The sequence below is a fragment of the Diachasma alloeum genome, unplaced genomic scaffold (assembly GCF_001412515.2).
Source record: "Diachasma alloeum isolate Michigan unplaced genomic scaffold, Dall2.0 Dall_scaffold_00201, whole genome shotgun sequence".
Taxonomy (NCBI): Eukaryota; Metazoa; Arthropoda; class Insecta; order Hymenoptera; family Braconidae; genus Diachasma; species Diachasma alloeum.
Window position 1 is genome coordinate 1,345,670 of NW_021680366.1, and position 22,595 is coordinate 1,368,264.

The window sequence follows — 22,595 nt, forward strand, 5'->3', positions numbered from 1 at the left end:
GCCAAAATCGAATTTTTCCGCCGAGTGAAAGTTGATTCTGTATTTTCTGGCCCGCCTAATGCCACTGAGACCCTCACTTGCCCCAGAAATGCAGAAATAAAAAAAAAATTTTTTTCACCCGGAGTCAAAATGCCACATTTAGGCTTTTTTCGGTGGGAAAGTCGACTTTTGCCAAAATCGAATTTTTCCGCCGAGTAAAAGCTGATTCTGTATTTTCTGGCCCGCCTAATGCCACTGAGACCCTCACTTGCCCCAGAAATGCAGAAATTAAAAAAAAAATTTTTTCACCCGGAGCCAAAGTGCCACATTTAGGCTTTTTTGGAGTTGTTCAATGTTAAAAAATGTTAAAAATATTTCTTAAATGGTAAACTACAGTTTTCTGACAATTTCATGTAATAAAAAGATCATTTTTCTTAAATATTTTGAAAATTGTTCAAATTATAATTTTTTAATTATGTAAATTACTTCATTACAATTAATTAATCAACTTCTAAAGTATTTAGTCAGTAATAAATATGAACAGAGGCTCTGATGATGAAAGATTTAATTTTCACTGATTGAAAAGATTTTTGGATTAAAAAAAATCGTAGTTAAAACTTTAAAGTGTTCATGCAAAAACCTTTGAAGCTGCATTAACGTGAAGTTTATCAGTCCCTGGGGGGGATGAAAGAGAATTAAAAATGAAAAATAAAAAAAATGGAAGGAAGAAAGAGTTGAGCACGTGTGTATATTGCAGTGGGTGAAGTAAAGCGGAGGCCGATGACACTGAGTGTGCGGTTTCGTGGTGTGTTTCAAACATCCCGAGTAACGACCAACAGTTTACATACCCGTTGTTGGGACACACGCGACTTTTCTCAGCGCTTGCGCACATCCACTCGGATTTTCTCGTTTATTATGACGCGTCATTTAGATGCATTCAACTTGGAGACATTACATATGCACATATGGAGTGGGGTCATATCCATCCATTTCCCAGTATTATCTACTTGGAAATGAGTTAATTCGCTGTTGAAAATTTCCAATTAAATTTCTTGAAAACTCAAGGTATTGCTTTTCACAGAAGATGCAACGAAATGGACGGAAATTGTTCAAAAGACAAGAGTTTTTTTACTATTTTGTGATGTTGAGGGAAATTCCGTTAGTTAATCTTGAAGAATGAAGACTACAGTGAGAGGAAAAAAATTTTTTGATAAGATGCAACGAAATGGAACTGAATTTTCCACATCCATTGAATTCTTGCGCTTTATTATTGTTCAGAAAAATAAGTTTTTTACTATCTTGTAACATCGCAGGGAAATCCCGTTAATTCATTTTGATGAAGGAAGAGTCATTGTCGGATAATGCACAAGAAATATTTCTGTTCCTAGAATATTGTCCCTGAGCTTTCAATTCTTTGTTAGAATTGAAGCGAAACGTGAATGAATTAAATTTTTCTGATGAATTTGTACATTAATTTCTATTGTAATGGGAATGTCGTAGATTGCGGACGAAAAATATTTATTTTAAAAATAATTATGTTGATCATCTCTGTGGTGTGCACTGTCAGAAATTTTTTAAATTTCATGGAAGATCTCGTAGTAAATTTCATAAGAGTGACATGGAATCGGATTTATGGAAAAAATGGCTATGAAATTTCAATTTTTCCTTGAACTGTCCTGATTTTTCTGAATTTTTACAAAATAATTGAACTGAAAAATCAAGTATTTTATTGATTTCCGGATCATTTGAGCAGAAAATCAATGGAATATTTAATTTTTCAATCACAAAATTTCTCAAAATTTCAGTGGAACTTGAAAACGATAAAAATTTCGGAATTCGACACGAAAAATTCAGACGAAAATTTTTAAGTGTGTAAACATTTGTGCGACGGTTAATATCTTGGAATAAGTGAATTGTCTTTTCATTATTTTCCCCCGTTATTGTCGTAATTCACAAGAAATATTTCTGTTCCTACAATAATATCCCTGAGTTTTGAATGCATTTTTGGAATTGCGACGAAATATTGAATGAATTGGATTCCTTCGAGATCTTTTCCTCATAATGGAGATACCGTAGATAACCCACGAGGAATATTTATTTTTTCAATAATCATGTTGATCATCTTTGCGATGTGTAAACATTCGTCCAGCTGTTAATATTTTGGAATCAATGAATCGTCTGTTCATTATTTTCCCACGTTTTATTTACTTATCTCGAAACTTCTTGCATACATAAGCATACCTGCGCTCTCAAAATTAATAAAAGGAGTCAAGTAAAAGGTGAAGAAGCGCAGGGAGGGTAATACCAGCCGCGGAGTATCACCTTTCATTCACGATTAAATTGTGACAACAAGCGAAATGCCTGATAACTTTGTGTAAAAAAATCCAAAGGAAGGTAAAATGGCCTGTCGCTGAACGTCAATGACTCGAGATCGGTAGAGTAACATTAGCCAAATTTTTTTTCACTCTGAAGGTTTTTTCAGGCTTCACAATGCGGGCTCATTCATTGAAATCGTACCATTTTCTCAGGAGATTGACAAAAAGATAATCTAAAAGTCTGTTACTATTGGTGGAAACGACTTTCTATTTTTATTTCACATTTAAACTCAATTTCCGTTCGACAATGTGCACATTTTTCTCTACGATAAGAGACGACATGTATTTTATCAGCTTCGATAATGAAAAACGGAGGAGGAAACTACGTAGAAATCCTCTTTCTTTTTGCTTTGAAAGTAACGAAAAAAATTGAATCCCATAAATCAGTTGCGAAGCGGTAAAACAGTTTATGTCGATTGTAACAGTTGGTCAGTTATCAGTAAATATCTCGGAATCTAAAGCAGATAGCAAAATTTTTTGTATAACCTTTTTGGTAGAGGGGATTGAGACCTGAGAAAAAGGTAATTACGAAAATTTGGCCATCTTCCTTAGATTCCGGGATATTCTTCAAAAACGTAGCTGAGAGCTGAGTCGACTTGAGGATACCCAAGCATCTTTTACATTTGTGGACGTCCGCATGAAAAGGGACCACTTTGTCGATTCTATTTTCCGAGATATTCACGTTTTTCTCTTGCCAACTCCCATTTAAACCCATGTTAAATTATTTTTTCGATCGTCTATAGCGTCGGCACTCTTTACGCTATTAAGTTCATTTTTGGCTTTAAATTTGCAGAATCAGATCAAGATTATGGGCATATATATAACTCCAATAGTGCCAAAGTGGTCCCTTTTCATGCGGACGTCCACATTTGTTGTTTGTCAGTCAATAATTGAAATTGATTAAACTTTCGGAAACCTTGATTTTTTAGGCATTAAATCGATGTCTGGTAAAATTCTGAATATGAATAAATTCGTTACGATTCCGAACAAATGATTTTTATGGTTTAAATAATAAACTCATTGTAAAATGTCCGGAAACTTAGGGTCAAATATACTGACAGAAAAAATTGATTTTATCAAGAGAATTTTGTTTGAAACTATCATTCGGTTGTTAATTTTCAAATAAACATGGTTTCATAGTGAATACGAGTTATCTCCTCTTGCGATACATTTGATTGGGAGAAATCGAACGACTCTAGAATTGAAGTTCGTTTTATTTGTCGCAATAATGAGAGTATTTGATTCCTTTCTAGCCAAAAGTTTGCCAACTCCAGGAATTCGTTGGTGTACTCAAAAATCAAAATTATTCTCATGACTAAATACGTTGTTATCTCAATCAACACGATCATACGTTGTTCCAAGTAAATTATAATTGAAAATAGAACTTTTACATTTTGTGGTGAATATATGTGACTTGACGCCAAGGACTATTTCATTTAATCCAAGTAAATGTATCTCAAGAAAAAATAAGTGATATTCATCGTAAGATATAATACTTGTTCCACGAAAGAAACATCTCAATAAAAACAATTTTTTCTATCAGTGTAAAAGCTCTGATGTCCAACTACAAAAGTAGAAAATCATTTCACTGGAGAAAAAATAGCCAAAGTACTTGCATATCCTTAAACCGTTTCACCGCTTCACTACTGAATTGTTTATTCTGTAAATGCTACAAAAAATGTCTAAATAGTATCATGATCATGCACATTACGTAAACGATTGCCTGGAAATTCTCTCCGCGCGTTGGAAACCATAAAAATTCCCGTAAAAGATTCAACGATTGATATATTTTTTCCTGGCAACACTGAATGATCTTTTAACTTTTTGTTTATAGGGCCGACACACCAAGACCGGCCAGCTGGCAGCCATTAAAGTTATGGACGTCACGGAGGTAAGCATCTTGTCTTGAATTCGATAGTACAGCTGTCGATGAACCCTTTCACCGTTTTTTATCACGTTTTTTTTCGGGCAATGGGTTTATTATGTCGACCCTGTTTGTTGAAGCTAGAGCAAGGATTTCATGGGTTTTTTATTCTTGTTCTCCTTGTGATACGAGAGGAATTTCGTTGTAAAGTAGAACGAGCCGATAACTGGAGGAACGAGAGCGATAATATTTGCTCATTTCAATTTTTTATTCAATTTATTGAATTATTCATATTACTATTTGCACTCGAATCTTTGAAAGAATCTTTGCTAACAAAATATTGAAAAATTGACAAATTAATCTTTTTCGCTGGGAATAATGCCTGAATTCTCATTATTTTCATTTTCTTAGGGATTTGATAATTGGAATTCCAATGAGTATTCCTGAAATTACACGGAAATTTCATGTAAATTAGTGGTTTCAAATTTTAAGATGTTGAATTGAAATTAAAATAGTAATTCTGAGCTCATGTCTTTTCAACTTTCCAAGTAACAATATTTCAACTAATAACATTTCAACCACGACATTTCAAGTACTAAAACTTGAGTCAATATACCACAAACAAATGATATTCTTAGAAAATTTATCCCGACATTTCTTCAAACGTCAATTTCATTGATATGCGTATTAAGTTATTAAATTGGAGCAATCATTGTTTTTCTTGTTTTGCATTATTTACTGAAATGCGCGTCGAAATAATAATCGGAATACAGTAAAAAAAATTGAGTTAACGGACAACTAAATTTAAAAATCCTAATTAGATTATCAATATTAAATTGCTATTAAATTATTGATTTGTTAATTGAAGGCAAATATCGTCTTTATGTCGCATTGATTGTTGATGCATCAGTTGAGTTGTTAAATTGAGTTGGATTACGTTGTCTACAAAAAGGTAAAAAAAATATTGACAATTTTTGACTAATTACTGAAAATGTAATAATTTAATTAAAATCTGTTGATATGTCGTAGTTGAAAAGTTGCCTAGTTGAAAAGACGTGCTACCGTAATTTTCTGACAGCTTAAGGTATATCCATATCCCAAGACAATACCATCCAAAAGTTAATCCCTATGGATTTTCGGAAAAAATTATAAATTACTTAATTTATTACATTCTCATAAGTTATTGAGTTTTTCTATCCCCATATATTGTTGATGAAGGTAAGAATAACTGTTTGAATCAAATAAGAAATTATGTGTTAATTAATTGTTTGAATTAAATGAGAAATGATTTCACAAAATTTCCATTTTTTAGAGTTGAATATGACAGAAACTATATACTATAAAATTTTATAAAAAATTCAGCATATTTGGAATATAATCCATCTTCCACGGATTTGTTTCTTAAGAACATCGTAATCTACTAAATTGTGAAGTACAGCTAGTTTGATTTTTTTTTCAACAGCTGGGGAATATTATAAACATTATCTACGAAAAACATGGGGACAATCGTAAGAGAAACCTGTTTTTTAGGGATATACTTTAAAGTTATAAAGACCTAGAGCGGAATTTCGCTCGATAATTACTAGGTTTTTTTACTCAATTTTATTCATCACTTTATTCCTCGGCACAAGAAAACGAGGGTATTGCGTCAATGAAATGGAGACAATTCCCTGCATTGTAGTTGGTGGTTATCTGATAGATTACTCATACCCCGACGGGGAAATGCAGGGGGGAGGGGGTAAACTTCTCGGAATACCGTGACTGACTCCGTCCGTTACAGATTACCGAATATCTCCTTCGGAGGCTCGTAATTACTGGACGATTTTTTACGTTCTTTAATGTTTTCTTCTCCGTTTTTTAAGAGGAATTTATGAGTAATTCCGAGTGTTCATGCCCAAAAAATGATAATAATCTTTGTTGATCATGAACAAAATTTATTTTTTTATGTAAATGTCGTTTTGAAAGCTTACAATCACTACTCCAAATGAATGAAGAGATTATGCATATTTTTTTCTTCTAATTGGATATGCGGAGCATACATCTGGAGAAAAGACATGTTGTTTTTATTCATTTCAACAATTTTTTAAAAACTCATATATTTCTTGCAACAAAAAAAAATTAACAAATATTGATAAACATGAAACTCTAAAGTTACAGACATTAAAACAGCAATTACAAGAATCTTTGAATGCAGGTCAAAATTTAATTAAACAACGTCCACTTCTCAAACATAATTTGTTCACAAATCACAATGACATCAAACATAGAATAAGTTAAACACATTATTTTGAGGAATGATTTTCCGGGGAACAGGTATCCTAGAACCTTATTAGAATCAATTCCCCATTTCGAATGAAATAAAAAACTGAATAAATCAATAAATCAATTGAAAAAGAAAACTTTATTAGGAGCCATTTGCATCAAGACATTTACTTCATTCACATAAAATTCATTCTGGGTGTAACGGAAGTGTTATCAATATTAATTTTCCCCAATGAAATACATACGAGGATTACGCATTTACAGCATTTGATATAACGGATTAAAACTTGTGAACTTCCTTCTTTCTCTAATCTAAAACGCCCGAGATAATCTTGATTCTACTTACCTACTTAACAGCTGATACACAACGCCTCGTGGATCCATCGGTTTTCTCTCCCTCGGGTTTTCTATCCGTTTTATAATGAGGCGGGAGAAAGAAAAAAAAACATTCCTCAAAATGACTCACACAATATACCCATTATTCACGTTCCATTAAACCTGAATTAATAAAATTGTTGTTTTTTCTCGTTCCACTAGGACGAAGAGGAGGAGATTAAGCTAGAAATAAATGTTCTTAAAAGGGTGAGTGTTATGTGAATTTATTTACAATTTTAATTAATTGTCAGTGTAGATTTGTCGTTGGAAATTTATAGATGTCTCAGTGATGTTTGGATAACTTCACTTTAGACAACGATTTTTTTTTTAATCCAAAAGATGACTTATATTCATTCGAAAAACGGTTGATTTTCATTGAATTTGAATGCAAAAATCCAAACGATGATTTATATTAATTCGAAAAACGATTGATTTTCATTCAATTTGAATAAAAAATTCCTTGTTGATTCCAATAATTTGTTCAACATGAAATAGATGAGACGAATACTTCTTAAAAGAAACTCCAAGTAGAACTAACAATAAGACTGAAAAAAAATGAAAAACGAATGAACTTTTATTTCAAAATAATTTTTGAATTTTTTTTTCCAGTACTCAAACCACAGGAATATTGCAACATATTATGGGGCATTTGTCAAGAAATCACCGCCAGGTAAAGATGACCAACTGTGGTTGGTCATGGAGTATTGTGGTGCTGGCTCTGTCACGGATCTCGTTAAATCAACGAAGGGACAGAGCCTGAAGGAGGAGTGGATCGCTTATATCTCGAGAGAGATACTGAGAGGACTCAGTTACCTTCACAGTAATAAAGTTATTCACAGGGATATCAAGGGTCAAAATGTACTCTTGACTGACAATGCTGAAGTTAAACTTGGTAAAGTATCCTTTGATTACATCACTTCAACTTTGGTTACATCATCACATTTGTAATTAACATGTTCATTACTGACGCCGGAATTTTTTTTTTCGTTTGAGAAAAATAAGGAGTTAAGAAACGATGCGATGAATTTCACTCACTAATTTTTAAAAAGTCCTTGAATGCATTCATCCAGGGAAAATAGCACGAATTCATGGTTTCCGAAGAGGATTTTAGTTATTTCCACGATTTCATTCAAAGCACAACTCGTGATAAATGATCGGACCATTGATGATTGAATACATTAAAAATATATCGATGGAGGAAAAAATGAATAAGACAGCTTCAACTAGTACAAGTTCGACTTCATCAGCCTAATATCGTAGTTATTGACACAATTATTACAATAAATTACGCGATGAAACTTCCACTTTTTCATCGGCCCCTTCCATCGGGAGTACTGAAAATCGATAATCACGAGATTCTTCAATTCATTTTTCAATCGTCATCGTGACAAATGATGTTTTGTTCCTTCATTCGACATGGTGGGTGATTTTTGTCTCGTCATCCAGTGACTAGATTCTAGTCACTTGTGTATGAGTGATTCACCTACGTGTCACTCTTCTTTTCTCTTTGATCATTCAGGTTCTGTCTAATTCTGTCAATATTTCACCATTGATGACGCTAGAATAATCTTTCGAGTGGCAGAAACTGTTGAAAAAATTGATAGTTGTCAGGATTTAATTTATTTATTTATTTATTCATCCGTATATAGCCCATTGGGCTCTTTGCACACGCTTCCATAATGATCGCCGGAGTTGATAGAATGTTATTGTTTCATCACGCTGTGCGAAAATAGTATATTTCGATACGAGTGCGTAAAAGTGTTTTTACGCACCGATGGCGTTGCACACCTCCCATCGGTCAAAAAATACTTTTACGCACTCGAGTGTCGAACCCTAAATTTCATCAAGGTGTGTGAAAAGGGGGCAAAAAATTAAAGTAAAATAAAGTTTCATTTTCCACATAAATGATGAAAAAGTGTTTTTTGACAGCGAGGGTCAAAAAATACTTATACCACGAGTTTCGAACCCTTTCTTCATCACAATGTGTGGAAAGAGGGATTTTACGCACGCGGGGCGTGCGTAAAATTTCGTTTTGCCCGCCAGTAGTGGAAAAACCTAAAATAATGAAAATTTATTGCATTGCATTTGTACAAGAAAATTTGCCAATAGGATGATGAGATATTTAACCATTTATTTAAGGCTTCAGGCAAACGCCCATCGAAGCCTGCAAAACAGTACAGAATAGTACAAAGCATTATGGAAAGCACAAAGTGCCCCACACAACGCGAAAACAATTTTTAAAAGGGAAAAACCCCCGGTTGTTGCCAATATATAATATTATAAAGAAAAATAATACTATAAGTGATATATTTGCCCGAAATATACCGCACAAGTGCGCGTTGATAGCCGCCATACTGAATAATATACACGGAGAGAAATATTCAATAAAAATTACGTACCTTTTCCGTAATTCCGGAGCGAAATGTGGTTGGAGCAAATTTTACGGAACTGTCACGGAATTTTTCCAGAGCGTTCCGTAATTTTTATCTGAATCTCCTGTGAAAAATTACGATACCGTCACTTAAATTTTCTGAGTCGATTTCGTAATCGGTGAGGGAGTTGTGAGTTCCGTAATTTTTATCTGAATCTCCTGTGAAAAATTACGATACCGTCACTTAAATTTTCTGAGTCGATTTCGTAATCGGTGAGGGAGTTGTGAGTTCCGTAATTTTTATCTGAATCTCCTGTGAAAAATTACGATACCGTCACTTAAATTTTCTGAGTCGATTTCGTAATCGGTGAGGGAGTTGTGAGTTCCGTAATTTTTATCTGAATCTCCTGTGAAAAATTACGATACCGTCACTTAAATTTTCTGAGTCGATTTCGTAATCGGTGAGGGAGTTGTGAGTTCCGTAATTTTTACTTAACATTTCTCGCCGTTTATAGCAAAATAAAATAAAATAAATGAAGATGCTCATAAAAAAATATGAGCACTAAAAAGCTTAGAAATCAAAAGTAATTCAATTCAACGTCCAATGTTTCATTTGTCATGAACAGTTGATTTCGGCGTCTCTGCACAATTGGACCGCACAATTGGACGTAGAAATACGTTTATTGGCACCCCATACTGGATGGCACCTGAAGTCATAGCTTGCGATGAAAATCCAGATGCCACGTATGACAACAGAAGTGATCTTTGGTCACTTGGTATTACTGCACTCGAAATGGCAGAGTCACAGCCTCCCCTCTGTGATCTACATCCCATGAGAGTAAGTGGAGTCATTCTCAAGCAAGTTTCAAACCATTCGACCTCATTCCAACGTGAAAATAGAGAAAAATAATGACGACTTCATGATTTGAGTTTTTTTTTCCAATTCATGGAGTAGTTTTCCTAATCTGAGTTGATTAATTGGCTAAGAATTTTATTGAGAATGTTAATGAGTAATTAGAAAGTTTGAGGATATTAAAATGCGTGAGATTATTGGTGAGACGAATTTATTGATAACTTCTTGATTTGTTTCTAGTAATTTTCAACTTGCGATTTTTTCAGTTCGAATTTTTTTTTTGAAAAATGGTTATTATTATATTTTAATTATTTATTCATTAATTGATGAATATAGACGTTACGATATTTAACGAAATCGATGTTTCGATTCAATGAAATGAAAATTTTTCATGAGGTGCTTTCGATTTTGAAGTTTTAGCTCTTTGAATCCATTTTTTACATTAGATGCTATAAGTACACTGCAAAAATGTACGATTCAAAAAATACCTATTCTCTTGGCAGTATACACGCAATTAAAAAGATAAATGATGGCTAATCAGATCAGAAACTGATACAAAAATAAATTCTACTGTTATTTTTCATGGGATTTGTATTTAAACTTCAAACTTGATGAATTTATTTTTGTTATCATTTATTTGATAATGAAACGATGATTCAATTAATATTCATTTCAATTAATTATTGATTATGTCATCAACAGGCACTTTTCCTAATTCCACGTAATACACCGCCAAGGCTGAAGTCGAAGAAGTGGGCGAAAAAATTTCAGGGATTCATTGAGACGGTCCTGGTGAAGGACTATCATCAGCGGCCTTATACGGAACAATTACTGAAGCATCCATTCATCCGGGACCAACCAACCGAGCGTCAAGTTAGGATACAGCTCAAAGACCATATCGATCGGTGCAAGAAACGTAAACAGGAGAAAGGTAAGGGTAAGATAAAATCGTATCATTTTTATTCATCATTTATTTTTAACCGTTTATTATTATTCGTGACATTTAAACTTTAAAATCAGCCGCAGCCTTGGCAAAAATAGCGTAATTTCTCTCGTATAATTTCAGTTTGGGGAGAGTTTAGAGAGCTATTTATTGCACTTTTAGAAAATTCATAATTTTTATGAGAAATTTCAATAATCGAATGGTGAAATGCAGTATTTAGTGATGATGCAGTCGTTATTCACAGTTTAGATGTTAAAAAAATAGCGGTTTTGCGATGATTTCAAATGCAACATCAACCAAGTTATGTAATTTCGACGATAAAAAAAAATTGCTGTTAAATGTGTTACCTCATTCAACATCAGATATCATTGTCACTTCCTTACGTCCTCCCTCCCTTCCCGAAGAATCATTATGCATGTCTTTTTGTTTCAACAGAGCGAGACGACTACAGATACAGTGGAAGTGAGAATGAAGATGACGAACCAGCCCTGGCTGGTGAGCCCTCGTCAATCGTTCAAGCACCTGGTGGGGACACACTGCGTCGCAATTTCCAGCAGATACAAGAGGGAAGGACATTGACACAGGATATTCCTCAGGTTCCACACTCGGGTAAAGAAAAACAGGGTGGTAGGGGCCACCGTGAAATACCAGAGCCAGGTCCACCATCGAGACCTGCTATTCCTCACAGGCTCATTGGTAAAGAATTTTTTTTTCTCGAATTTTCACATTGATTTTTGTTTTATGAATATATTTTTACCTTTATTCTTCTTCAATTTGATTGCTGAGTGAAATTTATTTAGTCAAGGAAATTACGAAGTATAATTTGGAAAAATATATTAAACAAGTATTTTGGTTTCTTCGAGTCTTTTGAATTCCCTATAATTTATTCATTTTATTATTTATGGAAACAAAAAAAACTTAATTTTTTTCATCCAATTTTTGCTTTTTAATGAATGAACAGTTCTAAAAACTAGTCCCGAAATATGGACAGACATCTTTTGGGAAATATTGCTTAACGAAATTTTTCTTTTGGTATTTTCCATGAAGATTGTTTAAACTTTCGGAAACTTCATTTCTTTAGCATGAAATCTATCTCTTGTGAGATTGAGAACACAAACTAATTTTTTGCAATTCCGATAATGATTTTTAAATTGAGAAATTGATTGTTTATCAATTATTCATAAAAGAAGATTCATGGAGAAGCAAAATTAGGCCTAAATTTAGAGTTGACTATAAGCTCTCATTTTTAACTAAAAATGTTAGTGAGCATTCCAACGAGGAAATTAGTGAATTTGTTCGGAATTTCACCTGTTTCATCATTTACAATACATTAACATCATTCACAGAATGACTGTCAAATAACGAGATTTTATATGAAATAATAATAGCCTTTCAATTTTGCTTTGATCTCCATGGTCATCAATATTCAGTCAGGATGAACAGTAAAATTGGAGAAAGAATATATCAACGTTCATTAATTTGTGATAGATGCATCATTTCTCTACTTTTTCCCTTGATCCCAACTAAATAATAATGATTTCGCAATCACAATAACTAATTCTTCAATATTAACGACAGAACCACAGCCACCGTCACGTCCACTGCCCCCAACGCCTCGAGATGATCCACGACAACCGCACAAAGTCTCAACTCCACCCTCAAATCACCACTCAGCAGCGAACTCCAGTGGTGTTGGAAGTGGTGGCTCAGGTGGACAAGCGCCACAAAGAAATAGTCATGTATTCAAACCTATGGTACGCTCCCACTCTTTTTTGTCAATTTTTTTTTCATCACTGAGAAGTTCTCATTACGTCAATTGTGTATGAACAAGTCATCAAGGCCAATAATCGCTGTTAACGCGTCAAAGCACGTGTAGAGTCCTTCATAGTTTTTCTCCCTTCACCCCTTCAACTCTATTGTGCTGAAATAACTGCAGAACTTGCTGTATACCGTTTATTGAGTGGATTCACTTGTTATCTCAACTCCTTCATCCTTCCAACATCTCTCACTTCTTTTCACTGTACACATTACGATATTTAACGAGATCAAATTTTCTGCTCAGTGAAATTACAAGTTTTCATGAGATGCTTTTGGTTTTAAAGTTTGATCTCTTTGAATGCAGTTTTTACACTAGATGTTACAGCTACACTGCAAAATGCACGATTCAAAAAATATTCATTCTCTTGGCGTTATGCACGCATTAAACTACGCAAATAATGGCTAATTATACTAGAAATTGATACGAAAGGAAATTCTAGTGTTATCTCTCAGGGGATTCGTAATTATAAACTTCCTCTATTTTTTTCTTATGTCAAAGAAAGGTAGAAGATGTTCTCTCTACACAATTTCAACTACAGTGTCTCTATTCATTATAATTGGTAATTTTATTTGAAAACCTTTTTTGAAAAATAATGAATTAATGTCTCTCCGTCATTAATTCAATGATTTCAAGAGATATAATTAAAATACACACAAACGAGATAAAAAATTTTGCTGAATGAAATTACAAGTTTTCATGAGATGCTGTCAATTTTAAAATTTGATCTCTTTGAATACAGTTTTTACACTAGATGTTACAGCTACACTGCGAAAATGCACGATTCAGAAAATATCTATTCTCTTGGCGTTATGCACGCATTAAACTAGGCAAATAATGGCAAATTGCACCAGAAATTGATACGAAAGGAAATTCTAGTGTTATTCCTCAGGGAATTTATAATTATGAACTTCCTCCATTTTCTAAATATCACCTACAAGATATTTCTCCATCATAATTGAAAGTTTTTAACCATTGAAAAATATTTTAAAAAGATCCAATTAATTTAATGTTTTTAAGTGATCAATACTGACTTTTCAACGATTTAAAAATATTTTTTAAAAATAATTTTCTGATTGCTTTTAAGGGATACAATTAAAACAAAAATAAAATAACTAGAATTTTCTTACGATCGAATAGAAGGAATATTAAACATTTCTACACTACCTCACGTTTTCAAAATTTCCGGAATGTATTTGGTTTTTGTTTTTCTTTTTCCATGTTCACACGTACTGTAGCTGCCACCGAGGAGGCCAGAGGTAAGAGAAACACACAAACACCCACCATCATTTTTCCCTCACTTGAATAATTTAATCAATGATTTATTTACCAAATTCTGTGACCCAATAAAAAGGCTAAACTTTCGTGCATGTACGTTAATGGGGGCAGGGTAATCCACGTAGCTTTAACACTGTTAACATGATGCTAAAGATACTGTATATATGGGTAATCTATCGCTTTAACGCTTTACTCTATTAGATAATGAGGAGTCGGCTTCTTACTCGTTGCTATATAGCCATCTAATTGATTATCAATAATCTCCAGTGACATTTGGATGGAACTTGGAGGCTGTAGACTTATTAGAGCGTTAAGATAAAACGTCACAGGCGAATTAAAACGTTGGGTCGATGATAATATGTCGACGCTATTGTAAATTCATAGAATATGTTTAGGAGCTTCGTCAGCTTTTATTGCTTTCAGAGCTTAATTCAGTAATTGAGTGAAATAGGGATATTCTTGGTCTTCTTGGAGGAAATGGTTTGCAGAGTCTTGGCAATTGATGCTCTGAAAAACTCTAGTAATTCACGACTTTGGGGGATGGAGTAGAAGTTTTTTTCTTGGTTCAAACAATTCTGGGGAATTTTTCAATTGAGTTGTCGTGGAAAAATAAACATTTGTCTCGAAATATTGTGGCTTAATGAAAAAACAATTGTTTTTCTCAATTGCAGTACAAAATTTGTCATTTCAAGAATATTGATGATGATTATTCAGAACAATTCATGAGTTCAGTCGTGAATTACACTGAAGGAAAAAAAAAAACTTTTGAATAAGCTTTGTGTGAAGAATTTTCATTACAAAATGGATTTACTTGTTGCAAAAAATTGTTTTTTCTTCGTTCAAATAATTCTGGGGGAAGTTTTCAATTGAGTTGTCGTGGAAAAATACACATTTGTCGTGAAATATTGTGGCTTAATGAAAAAATAAATCTTTTTCTCAATTGCAGTACAACATTTATCAAGAATATTGATGGATGGCGCGATATAATACTTCTGATGAAAAAACAGATCTTTTGATGTCCTAGAATCAGGGTGTCATTGATGGCTTCTGATGAAAAAAATTTTTTGCGATTTATAACAGATTTTTCTTTCGAACAGTTCACCGGAAAAAAAAAATAATGTCAGTAATCCTTTAAAATATTATAAATCCATCTTTTAATGTCGTATAATCTGGGTCCCATTCATTTACAGCACTGTAAGGGCTTCTGATTCAAAAACAGTTTTTGCAATTTGTAAATGTTTTCGAACAGTTCAAAGCAAAAAATACTATGTCGGTAATCCATCAAAATATTACAAATCCATCTTTGATGTCCTATAATCGAAGTGCCATTGGTTTGAAGCGATATAATGGCTTCTGGTGGAAAAACAGTTTTTGCAATTTTTAAATTTTTTCGAACATTTCAACGCAAAAAACACTATGTCAGTAATCCTTCAAAACCACTATAAATCCATCTTTTGATATCCGATAAACTGAGTGCCATTGATTTGAAGCGATATTATGGCTTCTGATGAAAAAACAGTTTTGCAACTTATAAATTTTTTCGAACATTCCAAAGCAAAAAAAAACTGTCAGTAATCCTTTAAAATATTATAAAATCATCTTCTGATGTCCTAGAAAATACATACAAAATCATTCAATTTCACTCAATCATTGATTAGCTCACTCGTGGTTGGTTTAAAATTAATTAATCCATTAATTGGAGAAGGATTGTAAAAAAAAATGGCACAAAGTGACTAACGGGGTATTTTGTACGTGTGTGGCGCGTTGGGTGGTAGGACTTGGACATGCTGGCTGCTCAACTCAACGAGCTTGGTGTGTCACAGGGCCCTGAAGCCCCGCCAAGGCCCAACAGGCAACACAAGAGCCCGGCCCCGGTACAAACATCAAATGTCACCACTAGCCACTCGGCCCAACCAGCCAGTAATGAACAGAACAACAAACAGATGCCACAATCCTCCAGTATTCTCGATCAAGTAAGACGATGAATAAAAGAGAGACTAACAACGGGGAGCATTGTTTATTTTATCGATTATTTGAGTTCTCGAGGGTTTCGTTTAACTCTTCACCAGCACCCCTTCAGTTTTGGTTCTCTTTGGGGACTTTGTTTAGTTTTTTTTCTCTACTTTGGCTTCACTTTCTTCCGGAGTTTTACATTATTTTGGATTTAGAACTGACAGATAAGAAGAACGAAATGTGGAAATAGAATTATTTGAATTTTCCGATGTATTTCTTTTGAGGGTAAATTAATTTTTTATATTTTTTTTCAGGCACTGTCAGTGGAGAGCGACAGTGATGATGATTTTGAGGATGCAACTGGAAACAATGCGAGAAATGATGGAACATTACTTGCCAGTGATCCACCAAAGCCACTGTAAGTTGTCGTGATAGTTTGTAGAGCCATTCATTCTCGGTTAAAATCAATGAATTCATCCATTGTCATCTTTCATTTTTAATCACTCCTGCATCTCTGCCATTGTCTCATCGACTGACCCAAATGGAAACGACCATCAATTCATCGTTTGTCATCCTCATCACTGTTTACTACTGGGATACCATCCAGACCTGAATTTTCTCCTTTCAGACCGTCTTCAGATTCGTCTTCTTCGTCATCTCACAATGCACAAAATCACCATGAAGGTAAGCCCAACTTTTCATTTTTATGTTCGAAAACTTTTGTTTGACGAGAGACAATTGCCAGTTCACACAGTTCAATGAACTTTTGGGGGGATTTTTCCTAGTGGTTGAAAACTGATTTTATTGAATTGTAGGGGAGGGTGGGACAAAATGAAACAGTCGAAAAATGATTATTTGATGCCGTTCAAGCAAAAAAAAATTTTTTTTTCATTAACTTTTGTTTATTATTGGAAGTACTGATGAGAATAATAATTTTCTGTTCGTCTTACAATTCAGTTGATTAGATTAGGCCGATTATACGTTTCTTTTTCCATTCGATTGAAATTCAGCAACACATTTTCCTTTTTCCCCCTCAGGACCAGGTCTCCCTGCTGGGCCTTCGTCTGGACTTTGGATTTTGTTGTTTCATTTCCTTTTCAATTAATCCATTGATACAATTTTGTCCCGCCAAAACTTCTCAATAATTTTCCATTCTCCCGAATGGAAAATTATTATTCTCATTAGTACTCTCAAGAATTAAAAAAAATTGATAAACAAAAGTTGATAAGAGAATGTTTTCAATGAATATTGACAAACTTCAATTATTCATATAATTTTATCTGAAAATATTACTGAAGTGATGATTACTTTCAAACCCTGACGGCTAAATAAGCTTTCAGATATTAACATTCTGTATACTCCTCTCTTCATTTTGCCTCAAATTGAAGGCATTACATCAAAGATTTCAGTAATTAGGAATGATGGCAGAATTATTATTCAAACTTCCGTGAGGAGGTCTAATTACTTCATCATTCTATCAAAAGACTTCGAAAACTTTCATTTCATGTCAGTCTCATGTATTGAACAGCCGTCAATTATTTTATGGAATCTATTCATTGATCCGTTGTGTCTCAACTATAAATTTGAACTTCTCAAGACACCAAAGAAGCCCAAAATGCCTCGTTAATTTCAACTCTAGTTACTGAATACATACTATCCCTTACAAATCTTCCGAATGATGAAGTAACTAGACTTTTTCACGGAAAGTTGAATGATAATTCTGCTATAATTCTTAATTATTGAAACTTTTGATATAATTCTCTCAATTTGAGGTAAAGTGAAGAAAGGAATATTCAGAATGTTAATATCTGAATGCTTATTTAGCCATCAGGTTCTGGAATGAAAATTACATAAATAATTGAAGTTTGTCAATATTCATTGAAACATTAAAATTAACAATATTGGTTTTTACATTTTGGTTTTCTAAGTACAGAATTGCTATCGGTTCGATGTTCGGTTATTTTCTCTCACAATCGGTGCATTATCATCCATAGCAGATTAGATTCCTCTTTTGCCCTCTCAATTATAATATTATTATCTCTTCCAGGCGGTGCACCAAATCGACCATTACCTCCAACTCCAGACGAAGAGGAATCAGGCGATCGAACACTAGTCATGAAACGAGTAAGTACAAATTTACCTTCAATAACTCATAAAGTAAATGTAACAAAGTTAGTGCAAGAGAGCGATAAAAATGTAGTACCTTCCACATTGTCAATATCTGGTCATACATATAATCTGCATTGTATTGCACTTATGCCGTGTATACCCAATATTGTGTACGTCGAATGGCTGATTTTTGTAATCATCCAGATTATCGTTAGAATACGCTAGGAAATGCTCCTCTAGTGTATCTCGTAGATAATTGAGACAATTTTTCTCTTCGTAAATTAAAGGTCTGACTTTTGAAAATTGTCTCGATTCTCAAATTTATGTGGAAATTGCGAATTGTCGAGGTGATTGTATCGTTGTCAAGAACCGCATGAGATCAAAATTCTGTGATTAAATGGATAAGGCAAATATTCTACCGTGAATCGTTATTATTCAGAAAATATTGATTGCGTATTTGAAGAAACAGTCATTACATAGAAGAGTAGGAGTATTTGCTCATTGTATTTGATTACGGATTGATCTGAAGTAAGTATCTTTTGAAGGCAAGAAAATGCTTTGGAAATATAAATTCCCAATTTGTCGCCTGCTGTCATGACATCTGCTCGGCCCTTAAATGTTGGCACTTTGCTGTATCGTGCACCAGACACACCATGAAATTACTAAATTCAGTTGTTGACCTCAGTGATAATCGAATTGTCCTTTTATTTGTGGAGAAAGATATCTTGAAATGTTCAATAGAGTGGAAATTCGACTCGGTAATTAGTTCCTATATATTCTGATTTTTTGGCTCTCAAGTGAATTGAGTTTTTGAAGGTTTTGAGAGTTGATAATGATGGGAGAAAGTAACAGGATTATCATCAATTATAGAGATACTCCTTCTTGGTTATTCCTTCAAGAGGCCACGGAACATCTTCAATGCTAAGAAATCGGATTACAATTATTTTCATGCCCATTAGTTTTTTCCTCAATGTGAAAAGTCTTGAGGATTTCTAAGGATTTTTTACAGTTGCGTATGAATCGCACTATGAATCAGGATTTTCAACTATTAAATTTGTTGTAGCAAACTGAATTCTCTGCATAAGGATTATTAATGACTAAAAGAAATCATTTAAAAGATGTGGAAAAGTTCAATCGCTATTTTTAGTTTGAAATTAATTATTGAATTTGCTCTCCATGCACGAGGTTATGAAAAAACTTTGAAGATGGAGATTTACCCCAGATTAATGGACTATCAGCGTCATTTAAATTGAATTGTGTGCCAAATGACTGTTTTTATAAACGATCTTTTTCTTATGAATAAGTGGAGAAATTTTTATTGATTTTGAGAAAATGGTTTTTAGTCTGCGTAATTGAATATTAATAAATTATTTATGCGAAAAGGGCGGAGTCAGTTCCTATTATTAATAAATCTTCGTCAAAAAAGGAAATTTCAATTCCTGTTGTTTTTTTTCTTCGCTTGAAATCATTCTTAATGAATGGAAAAGAACAATACAATTTTAACTTCCATAACACGGTTCAACAAAATTCGGACGTATTCGATCTTGAAAACGAAACGGACAAGTTGAGTTTCCTAACTTGCGGCTTAAGAATTCACTCTGTCGCAGCACCAGTTGATGTGAATGGGAATTTTCTCTTGTATTCTTCGATAAATCACTGTTCCTTGGTCTCTATAACTTTCCTTATTAACTAAAATAATGAACCCAATCGTATTTCACTCTTGATAAATTCTTGGGACTGTCAGAATGACTAAAATGTGATAGCTCACGACGTCTGAACGAGCATAGGTACATTTACCTTATATTTCTCTATTCATTTGTCTCAAATTGAAAGAATTATAGCAAAGGTTTCAATAATTAGGAATGATGGCAGAATTATCATTCCACCTTTCTTGAGGAGGTCTAGTTACTTCACCATTCTGTCAAAAGACTTTCAAAACTTTCATGTAGACTCAATCTCATGTATTAAATAGTTGTCAATTATTTTACAAAATCTAGTAATTGATCCGTCGCTTTCCAACTATAAATTTGAACTTGTAAAGATGACAAAGATACCAAAACTCCTCGCTAAATTGCAACTCTAGTTACTGAATTAATACCATCCCTTACAAATCATCCCCCGTCGATATATGCACTCGACCATTCGTAATTGCCCCCCCCCCCCCCACCCAGTACAAAAAATAAAAATCTCTCATACATAGTCACCACATCGCATTATAAAATTCCACGTATCGTTTTTTTTTCTTTGTTTTATCACTGTTTCATTTCCCGACCATTCGATACCATCGTAATACACTCGCAAACTCAAAAAAAAAAAAACTCATATAAAACCTAAAAAAACGTAATGCAACAATCAAAACCATAAACGTAGAAACTTAGTAAAAATGATGAAAAACCAAGCCCGAACCGTCGCTCCGAGATTGACGAGCAATTGTTGCTCAAGGAGTGGGATTTTACACGGTTCTTCCAAGGGTTTAACGAAAGGTTGGATAAAATGAAACAGGAGGTGACCAGTGGAAAGGACGAGAGTTCAAAATCAACTGAGAAAACGCTGAAGAGATACGATCTGTCGTCGAGAAGAAAAACTGAGCAAATTGGCCAACAAAGTGGCCAGAGAGTGGCTCAGAAATCATCAGGTGGTCAACCATCAGTTCAATTGAAATCGATACATCGTAGACAAGAGTCAGACTCGAAATTGGGCAATTCGAGTGCATTTGCACGTGCATTCAGGCGTGAAAATTCGGATTTTTTTCCCTCAACGAGGCACTCAGCTTACTTACAAAAATCTGAGCCAAGATCATCGATATTTGCCAGTGGTAACAGGCGTGGTAGTGAGATATCAGTTGCCGGTGTAAGTGGTAAAAAGGGCAGTGGACTGTCAACTGGTGAGCCTGTACTCACTGATTTTTCATTTGGTCGCGATGCACCACAGAGACCGAGGAGGGAAAAAACAGAGAGTGAAATTGTATTTGGTAATAGACAGCAGGAATATTTGAGGGAACGCGATGCTAGATTACTCAGGAATGATGATAACAGGAGGAGAAGTTTTAAACCATTGGATACAACCTCGGATGATGGAACTATTAAGTCAACAGCTAGTACAACAGCTAGTGAATACAGTCCAGTTATAACTCAGGTCAGTCTTGAGAGATGAGAGAATAGATAAAGAATAACGTAATAAAGACTGCCTGTTTCTTCATTTGTCAGAGCTCCTTGCTCCCTCCCAACCCCTTGTTCTAGGTTTATTCTTATAATATTCTTCAGTTCTAATTTCTTAACTGCACTTAGGGGGTTTCCTTTGAGAATTCAATCGAGGGAATATTTTCAATAATTTTTCGTTTCAAATGAATTTTAATTAGAAATAGATTACAGTTGAAATGATGAAATTTAGATTCTTTAGAAGTTTAATAAAATCAGTAGCGAAATGGTAAAACGGTTCAAGTCAATTTTGACTATTGGCCAATTTTCAATGAATATCTCGAAATCTACGGGAGATGATAAAATTTTCCTTATAACCCTTTTTGTAGAGCTGATTGAGAGCTACACTAAATGTAATTACGAAAATTTCGCTGTCTCCTTTAAATTCGAAAATATTCGTCAAAAACTCAACTGGGAGATAAGTCGACTTAAACCGTTTTACCACTTTGCTACTGAAATGGTTTAGCTGTTCATTCAAACGAATGAGTCATGTAGGAGTGAAAAAATCTACAATTGTTGAGTTAGTTTTATGATGAAAATTAATTTTATTAGAATTTTTAGGCCATTACTGATGGATAATTCATCTAGAAGCCCTTTTAGATTTTCAAATCCGATAATAGAATCTCATTCGAAGTAGATGAAACTAAAATTCGTAATGTATTTCTCGATCTTCATGAACATTTTATGAACCCCGCTGCATTCCTCAGCCGCTGTGTTAATAATGCATCTGAAAAATGTGTCTCAAAAATGGATTCAGAGAAATATGGTAATTGTCAAAGAAATATGGAAATGTCGTAAACTTTTCATATTTCACCTTTAATTCAGAATTGAATATTCAGTGACATTGGATTGTCGATGTGATACTGTTATTGAATTATCGGCTGTAATAGCCTGAGTGCTCAAAAATTGACGGAAAATTTTTCGATACTGGTGTTGCATAGCAACGAAAGAAAGTGAAGTGAAGTCGTTGATAGGGTGAACAGGCCAATTGCTGGACGGTTAAGGGACATTCGAGTTTTGTGATAGGATCTGGAATAAAAGAATCACCTAAATGGGGATATAATGGCGTTCACACCATCAAGAATGTTTTAATTAGCAGAAAAAAATTATTTGAAATGAAAATAACAAAACAAAGAATAATTAACACTAGATTGGTCACCATATGAGGGAAATCCCGTCACGCATCTTTTTTTTTAAATTACAATTGACTAGTTAACTGA

At 33.9% G+C, this 22,595-nt stretch overlaps 1 protein-coding gene across 11 annotated transcripts in view; it reads left to right on the plus strand.

The window, feature by feature from the left end:
* Positions 1-22,595, plus strand: part of LOC107035876 (serine/threonine-protein kinase mig-15) — a 54,997-nt gene that overhangs the window by 12,211 nt on the left and 20,191 nt on the right. For 4 of the 11 annotated variants that reach the window (XM_015253493.1, XM_015253494.1, XM_015253499.1 and 1 more), the window contains exons 3-15: positions 4,189-4,245; positions 7,018-7,062; positions 7,465-7,747; positions 9,853-10,064; positions 10,782-11,016; positions 11,458-11,718; positions 12,601-12,776; positions 14,077-14,097; positions 15,892-16,089; positions 16,384-16,487; positions 16,677-16,753; positions 18,117-18,193; positions 20,681-21,313. In XM_015253493.1, coding sequence (XP_015108979.1) covers positions 4,189-4,245; positions 7,018-7,062; positions 7,465-7,747; positions 9,853-10,064; positions 10,782-11,016; positions 11,458-11,718; positions 12,601-12,776; positions 14,077-14,097; positions 15,892-16,089; positions 16,384-16,487; positions 16,677-16,753; positions 18,117-18,193; positions 20,681-21,313 — 2,379 coding nt within the window. The remainder of the gene's footprint in view (positions 1-4,188; positions 4,246-7,017; positions 7,063-7,464; positions 7,748-9,852; positions 10,065-10,781; positions 11,017-11,457; positions 11,719-12,600; positions 12,777-14,076; positions 14,098-15,891; positions 16,090-16,383; positions 16,488-16,676; positions 16,754-18,116; positions 18,194-20,680; positions 21,314-22,595) is intronic. The other 7 variants (XM_015253497.1, XM_015253495.1, XM_015253502.1 and 4 more) reach the window with 7 other exon arrangements.